The sequence below is a fragment of the Acanthopagrus latus genome, chromosome 5 (genome assembly GCF_904848185.1).
Source record: "Acanthopagrus latus isolate v.2019 chromosome 5, fAcaLat1.1, whole genome shotgun sequence".
NCBI lineage: Eukaryota > Metazoa > Chordata > Actinopteri > Spariformes > Sparidae > Acanthopagrus > Acanthopagrus latus.
The window spans coordinates 3,739,197-3,756,670 of NC_051043.1; the positions used below are offsets into that span (position 1 = coordinate 3,739,197).

Here is a 17,474-nt window from a genome sequence, read left to right on the forward strand (position 1 = left end):
AGAAACATCAGTAACGAAGCTCATTTAAAGCTAAATCAGTAAGAGAAACACTGCCATGTGGTAGTTCTGTGAACAAATTCTCACAGATTAGCAGATCTGTTACTGACAGAGGGTGTATTTGGGAGGTCTAGGATATGAAATCCTTTCCCTGCAGAGGAACATTGTGTTTGACAGCAAAGTTATGTGTGGAGCCTCCCCTCTGTCTCCCTGTCTCTCCCTCACCCATCTGTCTCCCTGTCTTAATGGATATGGCCCTGATTGAGAATTCTAGGAGGTGTGCATTCCTCTGCCTGCTGCTGCTTTGGAAATCATATAAGGTGGCTCTCAGCTCCACACTTCATTACACTCAAGTGTCCTCAGTGCTGCCTCAGGCTGGGAAGGCCGTGGTGTTGTTGATGTTCTTATGTGTTGCTCTCAGTTTGTTTATCTTAATGTGTTGTCTTCTTCGTTCCAGACCATCCTCAGCCCGAGCTACACCTGTATTAGGACAGGTAAGAATGGCAGCCATGTATTACCAGCCTCTGTTACCATGTATGTTTCTGAGCTGACTGTGATGATTGTCCAACTCTCCATCTGAATGTGTCATGTTTAGCCTGGAAGGTGTGCATTTTTGACACCATAGATAAATTATATTTACTATGTACTATTGTACATAATGCATTGTTTATATGATATGTAGTATTTACAATATTCCGTACAATGTTATGCATCAAAAAAACCAAAGCAACGTAGGCAAGACCTTCTTGCAAGTGTTATTCTGGAATATTCTGGCAACTGGACTTGAGGCTTCTTCAGTTCTAACTAACTGGAGGGGAGCTGCTGTTAAGGCAGCTTGAATGGAGACCCAAGTGCAGGACACAGAGCAGGTTTAGAGCAGTGAAGTTGTTTTATTATTAGACCGGGTGGGGTGAGGACTGAAGGCAGACAGGTGAGGCTGGTTAGAGTGGGGTGGATGAGGTAGCGTGGCAGGCAGGGAATGGCAAGTTGGCTGGGAGACTGATGTGAGGGTGATGATCCTGAAGCACAAAGAAACACAGCAATTTAGCACACAAAAAGCAACAAGGCAAAAGCATTATGGAAGCCGGAAGGTATCTGCCATAGTAGTGAAACAGCAATCTGGCAATGAGTGTTTGGAAAACTAGGGTAGATGTGCTGCAGGTTAATGAGCTGATGAGAGGCAGGTGAGCAGATTGAGCTCAGCTGAGCCACGAGGGAGAGCCACACCCACGCCAGGAGTAGAGTTCTCAACAGGCCTGAAAATTACAACCCGACCCGACCCGGCCCGCAGGTTTCTAAGCCCGAACCTGACGCAGCCCGACACACCAGCATGAATTGTCTGCCCGAATTGAGTTTCAAAGTCTTTAGGACCACTTGTGGGTCATTGACCCAACCAGCTCTCATGTGAGTTGCTAGTGCTAGGTGAGCCCAGGTGTGATTGGGTGTTAAGCTGTCTGGGGACCATACAGGTGGGTGATAAGTAATGCCTTCGGCCACCTCTGCTGCTCAAAGAAGGTTTTCCAGTTTGATATAGATGGATTCCCTTTTCTCCTCTTTGAAACCATCTTCCGTCTTCTCTGGCCAAGATGGACAGCAGAGTCTTGACCTGAGGAGTTGGCAATCCTGTATTGTGCCCTTTGTATATGGAGAGGTTGTTTTGTCTCCCCAGTGTACAAATCAGTGAACACTATAAACCCTGTTTATGCCTGGATGTTCTGTCCTTAGCATGGACAAGTTTCTGCCTTAGTGTGCTGGTGGGTCGGAAGTGAACTGGGATATGATGTCTATAAAAAGATCCTCCTGAGTTTCTCAGAAGTTCCCTGTGACAGAGGGAATGACAATGTTGTTACATTTTCTTGTCTCTTACTCTCTGTCTGCTCTGGATCTTTTAGAGGTTCTGACAAAGGTCTGGTTTGGGTAGGCAAAGGTTTTAAGTGCTCCCCTGATATGCTTTTGTTCCTTCTCCTTCCCCTCTAACTTAGTGGGCACAGTCTCAGCCCTGTGGTTTAGGGTTCTGATGTCCCCAAGTTTGTGCTCTGGAGGGTGATGATTGTCGAACAGCAAGTATTTATCTGTGTATGGGTTTTCTGTACACCTCAATATTGAGGCTTCTGTCTTCTACAGTGTGTACAGCACAGTCCAAGAGTGGCAGACTATGACATCCTCTGACATCTTCCTGAGTGAAATTGATGTCACTGTCCACAGCATGTATATGTTCTATGGCTTCTACTTCCCTTGCTCTGATTTGACCCAGGTGTCATCTACTAACTTGAACTAGTGGTTAGGAGCAGTCCTGTTAAGGTAATCAAAGCTAGAGTTTGCCCTTTTTTGGGGACACCAGTGAGCCCATGGCACAGCCATGCTTCTGTCTGTAAAGACACCATTTTTTCATCTGGGTCCAGTGTTATTTTTCTCACCTTGTCAGTGAAATCCTGTGAGGTTCTGATGTGGTGTTGAGTGTTACCGACCAAAGGGGCTAGGATACTGGCTAAGTGCTTTGATTTGTGAAAGGTAACTGAGTTAAAGCTGCTGCTGACGGGTCTGAGTGGTGCTCCTTCATTGTGTATCTTGAGGAGTCCATAGATACATGGGATGGCTTCCCTTAATCTTCTTTTTGTAACTAATGGTAAGATCTCGAGTCAGAGCCTCGTAGATGTTAGTATCACGTAGCAGATCTGTGACTTTGGTGAGGTAGTCCTCTGTGTTTAGCACTACGATGCATCTCGCCTTTAACTGCCAGCAAATAAAGTAAGTAGCCTACCCTCTAGTTGTTATTCCACTTGTATACAGGTTCTGTAACAAATAAATACTGACATATGTAATCAATTATTTATATATTCTGCACTGCATATCATATCAAATTGTGAACAATTGACACTCAAAACTGCTTATAGATACAATAAGTGCTATTAAACCAACAGCCTTAGCTAGGGGCTAAAGCCAGAATCTAATAAAGAACGTACTTTAAAGTCTGACAGTCACTACATTCTGTATTTGAATTCTTTGTGATATGTCATATTTGTAATATGTGTTATATATTTGTGTTGCTAACATATGTTGATGAGATGATTTACTGTAGATGATATTAACTCACTTTGCCAAGCACACCAGTAACCTGCGACACTGTGGACCCTGCTGACTGTTAGTTTGTGGATTTGCTGCTGTCAGTGTTTAGTCAGATACAGTTAAAGGCTTTCATTGATGCAGGGTGTTCTTACCAGATCTGCCTGTCTGCCTGCTGCCAAGTTTTGTGCTGTCAGTCCACCCACATGTAGATATTATTTGTTGTCAATTAATTTTATGAGATTAACTGAGCTCATTCTGCAGTTGTTGGTTATTTTTGGATTTTCGAAATACAATACCTTTGGTATTGGCCTTTGGTCTGTTTGTTCACTGAGAAACTCTGGTATGTAGTAGAGAGGAATATTTGTGCTATATGAAGATGCCTTTTATTGTGAGGGTAATATTGTTTTATTCAGTATTATTTGCTGAGATTCTAGAGGACCAGACTCTGTAGCCTGGTCTTGTCTCATGAATTGACCTGTCATCACTGTTTGCTCTGGCCTTGATTCATTCAGGCAATGATCTTTCAACCTGCTTAACATCAAAACACTGGCAGCTGCTGAGTCCATCAGTCTTTCACACCGAACAGCTTCAGTGGAATCACTTAGGGTGAAGCTCATGCACACACTGACTGCTGAGGCAGGGAAAAGCATTTTCTCATCTGGACTAATTGATTGAGTTAAGAGAAGGCAAACAGTCAGCAACCACCATTGCTTTCTATCTTTAAACATCAATGAAACAGTAACTCAGAGCTGAAAAAAAGCTAAACAAGCTACAACTTGAACTTGTTTTTGTATTGTGACACAGAAGTTGTATTAGTACCAGCTGCAGTCTGTTTATTAAGACTTTGACAGCAAAGCAATTCAAGTGTATGTATTTATCACATGTCATTAGAATAAAACTCAGAGTCCAGCCAAACAAAGACTGTAAGGAAGAACCCACATGCAGGTCATGGAGCACTTCACTGAACCTCAACTTGATGAGTTAATTTCAACACAGGATCACAGTGGCGCAACAGGGCAGTAAAAACTTAATTAAATCAATTTTAGCAGCTGAGGATATTGTATGGGCAGCCACCTGTCTATCAGCCTGTCCTCCGCCCATCACTCACTGCGCCTGACCGGAGTCGTTTCACCACACTACTAGAGCTGTGGTGGAATGGACTCATTGTTTAGGGACAAGAATTGCAGAGAAACTACAGCCAGACTTTTCATTACTAGCTGTACCTACAGCAACTTGTACTGCCAAACAGAGCAAGAAAAGAAAGACCAAACTGGAGAAGGCTACAAACAAAAAGACATTAGATAGTCATTAAACAAGAATCAGCATTGGAGTGGCTCTTCAACAATGGAGACAACTCATGGAGTCGAAGGCCTGAAGACGGACTCTGTGGTGTCTCTGTTGGACAGGTAATGAACTGTCTTTTGTTTTTTTGGTTGGGGAAATGTATTATTACTCAGCATTATGTAGTCAACAAGGCTAATGTTAGCTCCATATGTTGCTGTCTTATGTATTAGCCCATCATTAGCATCATCAGCTTGTAGCTAACTAGCTAGCTATGGTAGTCTACTGCTTTATGAAACATGTTGTATATGTAATGTTGCCGTTTTTATGGAGGCCAATGTTTATACGTACTGTGGATCTAATCCATATAGCAGTGTTCACATATACACTGATACCCTGGGCTGTAGACACAAATAATTCTGCATGTAATTATTATAATTTTTGCAGAGATGATGGAACGCCTTTCTATTATGGCAGGTACTCAAAGGTGTACAACAAAAAGTTCAGCAAGACGAGCTTGTACACATTACTAAAATGCATAGTAAAAATAATGAGAACTTGAAACCATGTAAATTTCTGTGAAAGTGACATGTTGCCAACCCCTGGAAAAATAGAACTGCTAAATATGAAATGACTGTAAATGGCACAATTCTGATGTAACAGAGGCTATTTCTGGTTGTTTTATGGAATATTTGTCACTGCACCAAAGTTGTGACGTTGTAATACATTGAAAGTAATTTCAAGGTCCTTGAAAAGCTGTATATTTACTGTCAGATAAGTAATTGTGCTATTCTTTCTACAGGCCAAATCAGTAGAGGATTGCGACACCAGTAGCCTAACCTGTTGGCCAACACTGACCTGTATTTTTAATCGTCAAGAAACCTCTGGATGTCCTTCCTGTATATAGGTGTTTATGCTAATTATACTGTATAGTGTCTAAAAGATAAAAGGTATACTATTTTTGTAGTTGTATTTATTTACATGTGTTCCAATTTGTTTGTTTTACCTCATTGTACCTTGGACATATCCTGAAGGATCTCAATGAGAGTAACTCTTACATTTTGAAGATCTTTCTGGCTGCCAGTAAAAATATGATTACAAAATGTTGGCTCCAGAGGAACCCTCCTACCATCATCCTTCTTATCAGTATAATCAACTATATATGCACTATGGAGAAAATGACTTACACTATTGAATTACAAAAGGAGAAGGGAGACAAATATTGGAAAAAAATGGGACTGTTTAGATATAGATCTAAAATTTATATGTATATGTGTACTGTAACTTTTTATTTTTATTTTTCTAACTAATTTTGGCTTATCCCTACTTTGTATATGTAAAGATTCTAGACCTCACCCTTTCTATGTTTACATAAAAGCAACAAAAATAAAAGTATTTTTTAAAAAAAGAATTGTAATGACTTGTTTGCCTCTGCCTCCTCTTCCTTGCTTGTTGCCTTCCCGTCGTCCTCTCTGACCCTCTAACAATTTGTAGGGATTCACATGACTTAAAGCTGCATTCTGTAACAATTTCTTTGGTTATGTTTGCTAAAATGTATTTCAAACGTCCAAGTGTCAGCAGCCAGCTGATGCAGACACCGCTCATTTTGGTTACAGGATATTCATTTAGAACAGGCAGTTTCACTGGAATTACTGGAGGAGTTTCAGCAATGTCCATGTATCAAATACTCATTCACACCAGTCAAAAGTCAAAGTCAAAAACAAGTCAAAAACACAAGCACACACACATACACACATACACACACACACACACACACACACACACACACACACACACACACACACACACACACACACACACACACACACACACATAAACATGACATGCATACAAACCCCCCCACACAAAAACTGTCCAACTACAGTGTGTAAAGTAGGCTCTCACAATGGGTAGGGTTGGTGCAAGTATTAAGAACCCCTGTCCATGCATCATGGTGCTGCAAACCTGCATTCTGAGTGGCCATGACTCTTCTGTAATATTAACCATTTGTGGCCTGGGTTACATAATAATGTCAGTTAATATAAAACATTCTGCTGTAATAGTTATGGTAATGATCAAGACCTATTATATGCTGTTGGTCTTTCCGCAACCTCCCTCCCATTGTTCCTCTCATAAAATGGTCTCCATTGACAGTTTAAACAGTTGAGCTACATGCTAATATGTGCAGAAAACCAACACATTCTGCATCAAAGGCTCTGTTATAATTAAGCAGCTATTCTTCAATTTCTGTGCCCCAAGCAGTTGAGACCTAATGATTTTTGTAATCGGATGGGTTGCTTTGTTGATTTAATGCACATCCAACAAGCATTTCAACAGCCGCAGGGTAACCATTAATGAATCAAGAGTATAAAGCATGCTGCTCTGAAAGCTGAATGTCTTCTGAGGGACAGGACATGTGGTAGACAGTGCTTGTATCAGAGTGACTAAAATGGGGACAAATTATCGAAAAGCAGCTTATTAGTGAAGGCGGTGTGCAGGATAATAATTAGGGCACCAACTCTGAGGATGTGATTGGGTAGATCATGACTGTGGCCACACTATAATTGATAATCTCTCTCGCACACACAAAGAGGCACACACTTACAGTACACATACTAACCCTATTACCTAAAAATGATGCATATTTACAACTAACATAATAATCGCAACAACAAGGAAATGTTCATAATGAATGTGTAAACTGTTACTAATAAAATGTTCATGCTGAACACATCCTGCCCAATGGCCACTGTCCACCATACAGTGCCATAGATTAGTGTTGGAATGTGTGCAAATCTTTGGCACTGGGTTATGATGGCAACAATGGCACATGTGATTGCAGCATCAAGTAGCTACTTCAAATTTCACTATTTTTTTGTTTTTTCTAACTGTTATTTTTTCTGGCTTTATTGATGAAACAAGTGTTATGACATGAATACTGTATAAATATACACATCAGCATTAAAGAAGAAAGTGTGGGTTTTAGATTGAGAGCAGCAGACTTTGAAACTACCGCTGCCCACCACATCGTTCAACTATTCTGGCTGATGTTTGGTTGCCAGATAAAAATTAACAGGACTGTCCTGAGCCAACGTAAAGCAGAGCTACAGCTAGATGAGGAGAACGGGACTCTGTTCTTGATGCTCACAAACAGATGAACAGTAAATTGAAGTTTGCATTTATCATGATAGATCCAAGTGGTTGAAAATAATTCCTGGCACTATCCTGCGTCCTAAAATAACATTTCATATCATCACTCCATCGCTATTCTTGTTGCAGGAGTTCATCCATGGTTGTCTTCCAGTGCTCCGCCTTGTATGAATAAAGACTGTGGTAGTTCGCTGTTGTGTACACTTTAGTTTAAATGGGTCAGGATTTAATGTTTTGTCCACACAAGAATAATTTCATGTTTGAAATATGTGAAATTTCACTTTTAACAGATTTTGAACAATACATGACATAATAATGACATATACTCTTCCACACAATATTCATGAAATAAGCAAATATATTGTAATATAGATTGAAATATATCAATTTGTGACATGAATTATTTTCTATGCCATAAACAATGACTTTGAATGAATGAATTTGAAAGCACTTTATTCAACTTTCCTGAGTTGTGACGCCTCTGCTATCGGATGTGTGGTCTACAGTAAATTTAGACCTGACAGTTACAGATTGATAAGAATCTAAGCTTCTGATGAGATATCCACGTACACACTGTTGTGCGGAATGCATTAAAAAAGCACGTTCAGTGATCAAGCTCAGGTTTTTGCACACGCTTATGCACTGTTTTATGACAGCTGGCCTTACGTGGAACAGGGCAATATTTCCTTGCAGCATTATGGATCCCGCTGCTTCTCTTTTTTAAAGACCCACCCTCTACCATGACAAGTCATGAACACAGCCTCTGTTTTGCTAACAGACTCAGCTGTTGAAAATCAATGGAAAATACTGATTAAATTGTCTATGGTAATTTATGAAATGTAGGTTACTACTACTCATTAATGATCAAGGAGCACCACTCTGGAGTCAGGGATCAATAATCATATGCTTCTAGTCTCAAATCCTAAGGTTTATCAAGAATTGTTAATATTATGGAATCATCAATAATTAGATAAAATAGAAGGCGTAAATCTGAGCACTGACCGTCTCAACCAGCTGTTATCATAATATGGGACTGTGCAAAATAATCAAAGATACTGCTCAGTTATAATCAACTAAAGCTTTCTCCAAACCACAGTTGCTATCTATGACTAGCACTACAAAAACATAAGCAATCCATAATACATGAATGGGTGGAAATCTGTGTGTGTGTGGCCAACAGGAAGTTCTTTGTAAAGACTACAAAAATGGCTGAACGTGGCTTGGGAAGTCACTGTTGCCAGACTACAAGATTGGCAATCGCCAAGCTTGACTTGGAGATGCCACACAAGAATATGAATTCAGAGATGATGATTCTGACTCTGCTGATGGTGCTGACAATGCATACGTTGTTGCCGTTGTGTGCACTGTGATTGCACGCAAGGTAAATTTAGAGGGATAATACCCACGGTTACAGAAAGGTAGTTTTGCTACCGCAAGGCATCCACCTCTGAAGTCAAAAGAAGGAATGTCACTAGACAGTGTATCTTATGTATCTTATGTCCAGGTTTAGTTTGTTAGACTGTTTGTAGTAAGTGCAAATTGTGCTAAATACTTCATTAATAATAAGCTGCATCGTCATACTAGTTAAGTCAGTGTTTGGGATGGGAGGAGATAACATTTTATTGGAAAACACTCAGGATAAAGGATCGGAGTGCTTCCTCCATATCATGGGTCAGAGGTTTGGGTTGTGCATATCAGTTACGAAACAGTGTAGATTTGAAAAGCGTGTGGTTGAGGTCTGATATATGAATTTCTGCATCCTCCTCCTCCTTGTGACAGTGCAGGTGAGGGAGGTATGGGTGGAGGCCAACACTCCTCTAAAGCTCTGCATTCCATAGAGATTCACAGTTTGCTGGCTAAGTCTCTGTCATTTTGTTTTATAACTAAATAAATCAAACCCCTAAAAGATTAAATCAGATCCCTCTTGAAGTGACACCTCTCTTGCATATTCCAGTTTATACTGACATACTGTATGTTACAGGATGGAACATGCATCCTGAGTGATAACAAGTGGACAAGTACAGATGTGAATGCCCCAAAAATGCATTAAAGAGGCATTTGAGATTGGACTTATACACCACATTCAGAGGTGGACTGGCCTGTATGTGACTGCAATTTTTCAGCAGTGCGTATATTTGTGTGGACAGCATCACCTGACGTCCTCTGTGAAACCAGCAGAAGAAGGAGAAGTAGAAGAAGATGAAGAAGATGGTGCGAAGCTGATTTGCAATGCCTGTGCTTAAACAGGCTCTAAAATAAATAAAATTCAACAAATACATAACATACAGGAAAATACAGATGGATTTTTGAAGTAAATGGCAACAAAATGTTGTTTGTAAAGGATTTGGATAAAGTGTCCTTGAGTTGTTTCAGTTTGGGCCCCAGCTACAGGCCCTCACATCATATACAATCATATCTCAGAGAGCGTCTCCCTACCCATGAGCTTTAAAGTGGTCTGTGTCCTTCTTTATCATGTCAGTAAAGGCAACCCTGTAACTTGAGCTAGGAAGACAACAAAATTATAATAAGAGCTTCATCCTTGTGTTGTTTTCTGTGGCTCAGGATAACCTTCAGTTATGCATATTTCTTAACATTATACACATATACTGGCTTTCTCATTAAGGGCCTTTTGCAGACTCATTTATTATGTTGTATTTTACTTGTGCTCCTTCATCGCAGAACTGTGTAAGTTAAAGCGTCTCATGCACAGGCTTTTACACATTCCATTTCCATCATCTAATGAACTATTTATTTTTCTACCCCATTCATAGCTAAAACTTTGTGGGAGGGAAAATCTCAGCAGCTTTCTCCCTGCTTGTAGGGTCTTATTCATTCTCTTTATTCCTCACAAAGGTTTTCACAGTCAGCACAAAGCCACAGGACCTAGCTGAGACTCACTCAATCTACCAACAGTGAGGAGAGCTGTTTCCAAGTCGAGCTGCTTATGAAGATAATGATAAAGGCTTAAAGGCAAACAAGTTTCACTGATTTGCGCCTGCAGCTTTGAAGTGGTGCCTTTTCCCTGAGCAAGATAAGCTGAGCCACTGTCATGTCAAGACTTTCCATGTGCATGCTGCTGGGCTCGTAGAGTTAGATAGCTCTTCTTATCCTATCCATGTGTGACCCTCATTTTCTTCTCTTTCCTCATGAATCAACCTATCTGTCTGCCCAGTCAGCAGTATGCCGAGGTGTGGGCCCTCCAGGTGCTCAGGTGTCTCTGGAGCAGCAGGCCTACATGCTGTTGACGGAGCCAGAGAGGCAGACCATGGCCTACTACCTCCAGGAGTACCAGGAGGGACACATAGGAGTGGAGCCGCTGGCTATGGCTCTGTTTGAGCTCTTCAACACACATGCAAAGGTACAACAGGGTGACCTTACGGTTGGTCTCTGTGGGGTCAGAAAGCGAGAGAGGTATTTAGAGCCTGTGATTCAGAAGTACCATGTGAAAAAAAGTGTATTTTTATTTTTCAGTCCACCTACCAACCCACTACTAACAGGAACCATGAAGAGATGAGAGAATAAAGAAGAGATAATAAATGTTATTCACTTCACCTGTCAGTAGTCATAATATTACGCCTTATCGGTGTACATATATATATGAACACACACACACACACACACACACACACACACACACACACACACACTGTAATTACATAAAAGTGAAATAATCTGACACAAATAAGCTTTTCTCCTTTCCTCCAGTTGTCCATGTTGTCTGAGGTGAGGAGTCTGGTGGCTGCCCAGGATCTGGATTTGTACGACAGGCTGGTGGTGCACCATCAGAGGGAGGCCCACCAATCCTGGCATGGAGGCCTGGGAGTGCTGCATCCAGAGGGCCTCTGCAACCACACAGCCCCCGTGATCCATGATGCAGGACACACAGTCCCTGCTACGGTACGTTCCTTATTTTCTTTGCCTGAAAATGTAACATTCATTTTAATATTGTGACCCTTGATCCTTCCATTTTCTTGTCTCATTCCACTTTGCCATTATGGGAAGATGCATATAAATTATTCATGATAGAGCAGGAAAACTCTCATGCTGGAATTTAGAGTTTTAGAGTTATTTTGTCCTAATGTCCGCCGCTATGCACCCTCTTTCTACATGGCTGCTTACCAAATCATCTGACAACGATATTGATTTAAAATTATTGACTATAAACAAAATGTTATTTATAATCCATGCCAGCTGGCGGGGATCAAAGTGCTGCTTGTTAAATGGATTAGCAATTAACGAAATAGACTGCACCTCTTGACTGTACACTGAAAGCAGTCTGTTGTTCATTTGAAGCTCTTTGAATACTAATCAAAATTTGAGGCTTGAGGCTTTTCTTAATTTAATCCAAATGCCTGGAACGGCATTTTATGAGCTGACCCAGGTGTTTTACATGTATTCATTTTCATCAGTGACTCAAAATAGTGACTCAAAATAACGTTTTGACACTTTTTCATGCAAGAAATTCATTGTTTAGATCTCCAATATTTTATCAAGATATCAAAATAACAAATGTGAGGATATGTGAGGCTGTCTCCAGTCGGCTCTGGAAATAACTGGCCAATCGGCTTCAAATGTCATTTTCAATGGGAACAGTGTTCACTCTGCATGCTCTATGGTTATTTACCAGTAGTGTGCATCTAATGTTTTAATGTAAACAGCTGCATTTGTCAAATTTCTTACGAATCTCCCTGAGGGGCAAGTGAGATTTTTTTTCTGGTTCTGCATTTTCTAAGTTCAATTATATATCTTTTTTTCTTGTGTGAAGCAGAGTCAAGCAGAGTCAATTTTCTTTTACAGGTGAAAGAAAATAAATGTCTGTGCAAAACTAGTGAAAAAAAAGGTTTTTAATAAGGAGACTAGGCTCAAGTGTTTCTTATGTAATACTCATTTGAACCTTCCAAAATGACCACTCAAAGGATTTTTGTGGTACGCCTGCAAGACAACAGAGCCAAGAGACACCCGGTATAGGTCACCTCGGTCAGAATGTTTGGTTTTCCAGGAAACCTTATCCTCCAAAATATTAAAACCAGAGTCTGCTTCACCAGATGATGAGTCATCCCTAAGCAGTGTCTCATACAATTTCTGGACTTTTTGATCGCTCCTCTGAGCTTCCCAGACATCCTCAGTGGTCAGGGGAAAAGGAGCAAATTTCTCGTCACATGCCAGGGAAGGTAAATGCAATGCCAGGGAGGCTGGAATAACGGCCAACTATAAAGCATCAGGTGCATTTTCAACTCCCCCTTATGATAGTCCACAAAACCACAAAAGATTTTCCTTCAAGATAATGTCTCCATTTCGTTAAACTCCAAACCACTGCAAGACACTCACGTTATGTGGTGGAGTAATTTTGCTCTGTGCTGGACAGAGAGCGACTCCCATAAGCAATGACCTACTCTTGGTAGGAGGTGTCAGATCTTTGTGCCAAGACTGCTCCAAGACCCGTCACTCTGGCATCTGTGTAGACAGCACAGGTGTTACACATATTGGGGTGACCTAGGACAGGAGGCGAGGTCAGACGACTCTTCTGTCAACGTATAGGACTATGCTGAGTGTGTGACTGGGTATTAGCACTTGTGTCAACAATACTGTGCCCATCATACAAGTCAAGAAGTTTCCCAACTAGAAGCCCTGGATTAACAGTCAGTTACGTTGCATGCTGCATGCTCGCTCTCTTGCATTTAAATCAGGCAGTGAGACGGGGTACAAAGCTGCAAAGTATGGACTGGAGAAAGCCATCACAGTGGCCAAAAGGCAGTAAAAAGAGAAGCTAGACGGCTTTTATTCCACTGCTGACTCTGAGCGGATGTGGCAAAGCCTACAGCACATCAGCGACTACAGGACCACCACCAGCTCCACAGACAGCCTGCAGAATGACCTCAACACCTTTTATACACACATATAGACCTCCAGCCGCACCACAAAGAGGAGGCACACCTGCACCGTTCCCTCTTGCTTCAAGACCAAAACCATCTGCCCACCTGCCTGAAAGACCAGTAGCACTCGCTCCAGTCATCATGAAGTGTTTTGAGAGAGTGGTGCTGACCCACATTCAGAGCAGCATACTGGACACCCAGCCCAACAGGTCCACCTAAGACACCATTGCTGCAGTTCTCCACTATTCCCTCTCCCACCTGGAAAATAAAGACTCCTTCAATATAGCAAACTCACTGACAAAATGTCTACACTTGGTCTGCACCCCACCGTCTGTGACTGGCTCCTAAACTTTCTGACTGGCAGGCCCCAGTATGTCAGAAGTGGTAAATCCAAGACCACCAGACCAAATAACTCTTTCTTTCCCACTGCCACCTCCTAAACAGCAGATACAAGTTTACAATCATGTATTCTACCTCATAACTGTCTCGACTTTTTACATTTTTGCACATGCATAATTGCAGAGAGTTTAGATTTGCACAGTTTTATCATTATTGTTATAGTTGTTGCTTTTTTCTTATTTATCACATGTGCCTTGTGTAAGTGCTTTACTCTGTATATGTATTTCAAGTGGATATATTCCTTTTTTGAATTGTTGGAATTCTGTAGAGAGCAAAGGAAGAATTTTACTGTCCAGAGAAACATGTATTTTTACAGTGCATATGACAATAAACACTTTTGTGTGAAATTGTGTATTATCAGTTTTCTCATCAATGGGTGTTTACAGTGACTAGTGAATCATGGCCACAACTGAAAAAAGAGGAAGAAAGTGCATATTTCTAGCAAGAAATGACAGAAAACAAGTTGCATTTGTCTGAGATGGAGGTTGGAAGATATTCTTTATTAATTTGGCAATTCATGTTGTCCTTTAGCAGCGTGAGGACAGTGAAAGTCCATGCATCCATCAGCATTATTTACAGCATTAATTACATTGAATCACCCAAACAACTATATACAGGAAGGGCATCCAGAGGTTTTCTTGACTGATTATAAATACAATGAGAGTTGGCCAACAGGTTAGGCTGCTGATATCTGTGCTGTCTCAATGTCTCTGTTATGGCATTGATTGTCCCGTAGAAAGAGAATAGCACAATAACTTATCTGATAGTAAATATAGCTTTTCAAGGACATGAAACATAATACTGCTTTACAACTTTAATTATCCAACTCCTGTGACTGAAACGTCATCATCTCTGCAAAGATTATAATAATTACAAAAAACTGGACAAGGATGAAGAACTAGATGTATTTCCAGGACATAAAGTTACATGTGAATATGTTTATAGGCCATACAGTTGTTATGGATTCTCTCAAAGACAACACAGGACGGTTGCTATGTAGAAATAGAAGTCTGGGTTAGGTGGGTGATGGAAAGTATATGTGATGGTAGGTGCATTGTGTGTTTCCCACATTCACCTGTGGTCACCTGACTATTGGTTCATGAACTGAAAGTCCAAAGTCTATTATTATTTCCTTAAAAAATATCTTACTTACTGTATATGTAATAGTCTCAAGCAGTAGGCTAACACGTAAGTCTTAGGACCAGTACTTGAGGGATTTTCCTTGTGGAGCTAATGAAATGATGCCATTCCTTTTTGTATTTAATCATGCACATAGAGAAAAACAACTTGATATGCCCTGTCACTGCCAGAGATCACAGATTTTTTCCCCCTTTTTTTCCAAATCATTTGATAGTTTGGTTGCTGTCTGGATGTTAAGAGATTTTATACAAATACCTTTTTTTTCTCCTCTTTTTTTGGGGGGGATTCCGAACAGAATTACTAACCCTAGCTTTAAGAGAAAAATAAGGGGTTGTCAGTTTCTTTCACTTTAAAGAGAGGCTGTTTTTCCACCCTCTACACTGTTGGAGCAAAGAGGACATTTTTTATTTATTTTTTTTTTTTCTGTGCCTTTCACTGATCATCTCTTTTGAAAGTAGCATCATGCGTGTCAGACTCTCAGCTGAGGGAATACATAGACTATATGAGCCGCAGTGTTTAATGAGTAGTAGTAGCGCTCACTGTATGTATCAGGTTGCCAAGGATACCTATAGCCTATCAGTGATCAGAATCTAGTTTGTATTGATTTTCAAGTTGTAGTGAACTACTGAAGGTGTCAGTAGTGTTCTCTGGACATTTGTCCATCAATAAAATCACAGAAGATTAAAAGTTCACTATATCACAGGCCTAATTAAATAACTGCCTAAATACGGGATAACAAGATATTGCTCACCCAGCTGTGCAGGAATGATATTAATATTATTAATTAATATTTTGTGCACAATTTAGCATTTTGTGGCCACAAATTTGTATTTGGTGTGCATGTTATAGCTATATTTTGACCACAATTAAAAAATATTTTGATCACGTCATGTCTGGGGCTCCTGGGGCTCCGTATTTGATAGATGCATGTTGTGTTTGGAGTGTTTCATCTGTGAAAGATTTATTTTATTTTACTCCTCTCAACAAATAAAAAGATATATTAACTAACATGTGAAAAAGAAAATTAACACATGAAAAAAAAAAACTTATTTCACTCGACTTGACACGTGACCAAAAAAAAATTCTGTTTCACACATGAAATTGAAAATATTTAGAACATTAAAAATGTGTTTTTTGACTACAAAGAGAGACTCTGGAAGCAGCAGAAAAAGAATATATATATATATATATATATATATATATATATATATATATATATATATATATATATATATATATATATATATATATATATATTCTCACTTGCCTCTCCGCACTTCAATACTCTCCAGAATTTTGGAGAGTGACTCTCTCTCTCTCTCTCTCTCTCTCTCTCTCTCTCTCTCTCTCTCTCTCTCTCTCCCTCTCTCTCTCTCCATATATATGTGTGTGAGTGTGTGTGTGTCACTGCACATACCATCTTTTCCCCTCCCACAGTCTCAGCCTCCTGGTATCAGTCTATGTCACAGAGCAGCTCGTCTTTGTGGCAGGTCAGCGACTATGTAGTATTGATGTTTCACTGTGGCCCGCATCAATCCCCAGAGACTTCATTCTGCCAGGTTACAGTCAGTCTGCCTCCTAAAAGACTCAACAGATCAACTTGCTCTGACAGAACTGTGTGGGTTATTTTCCTCTGCGTCATCATGCTGGCCTGACCAAACTCTTTGTGCCCACAGGTTCTTTGAGTGCATTTATCTTGTTCTGGTTAGCTGTTTTGTGCCGCTATTAAAAGCTGGAGACAGTGTTCGTGCATAGCACACCATGTAACTGTGTAATTGCCCATGCTGTGACACTCATTATTGTGATTGTGAAATTACAACCAAGCTAAAAAGCTAATTGCATTTAATTGACAGTCACTTAGTTACTCAGCAAACAGTAAGATTAATTGTGGTTATGACACAGCATTGTCTGGTTACATAGATTTTTTCTATGTGTACATAGATTTTTTCTTGTGTCAGTGACAATATTGAAATTTCATAGCTTGATTTACATTTAATATTGACAAGGGATGCACAATATATATCAAACTGATCAATTATCAGCTTGATGATGGAAAACTGACATTACCAGTTATCAACATATAATGAAAATGTAGCTGATAAATAGAACTGATGATACAGAGCCAAATTGTTTTAGTTGACTTAACAAGTGCACCATTTACTCACAGTATGTGGTGGTATGCACCTTTAGAATGGGTTTGCCAGCCTCCACCTGTGTAGAGCCACGCAATGTAGACAAAAGCCACACACGTCAACCCTGGAATGGAAGATGTTTTTCAGGTTCAGAAGAGAACAAATATGTAATTTGCAAAACATGTTCCACTGGTGTTCAGAGAAGAGGGAGACAGTCTGTGAGTTTAACACCATAAATCCAGAGCTATGACTAATAAGCATCCAATCCTTGCCTGCTACATCTTAGCCTTGTTACCCCTAGGAGTGCATAAACTACATGTTATGAACTTATTTTGAAAATACAACAATATGAAATTATTGTTGGTTATCGGTATTGGAATCTGCTGTGAGAAGCAGGTAGTTATCAGTTTTCAGTATCTACTGAATAAATCCATAT

At 40.2% G+C, this 17,474-nt stretch overlaps 1 protein-coding gene and 1 long non-coding RNA gene across 2 annotated transcripts in view; both read left to right on the plus strand.

Moving 5' to 3' along the window:
* Positions 1–17,474, plus strand: part of whrnb (whirlin b) — a 91,842-nt gene that overhangs the window by 55,059 nt on the left and 19,309 nt on the right. Inside the window, exons 5-7 of the mRNA XM_037099498.1 lie at positions 455–491; positions 10,667–10,852; positions 11,200–11,391. Of these exons, the coding sequence (XP_036955393.1) occupies positions 455–491; positions 10,667–10,852; positions 11,200–11,391 (415 nt within the window). The remainder of the gene's footprint in view (positions 1–454; positions 492–10,666; positions 10,853–11,199; positions 11,392–17,474) is intronic.
* On the plus strand, positions 4,077–5,700 carry LOC119020248. The gene is made up of 2 exons (XR_005075253.1): positions 4,077–4,469; positions 5,147–5,700. It is a non-coding gene; the product is annotated as an uncharacterized LOC119020248 (long non-coding RNA).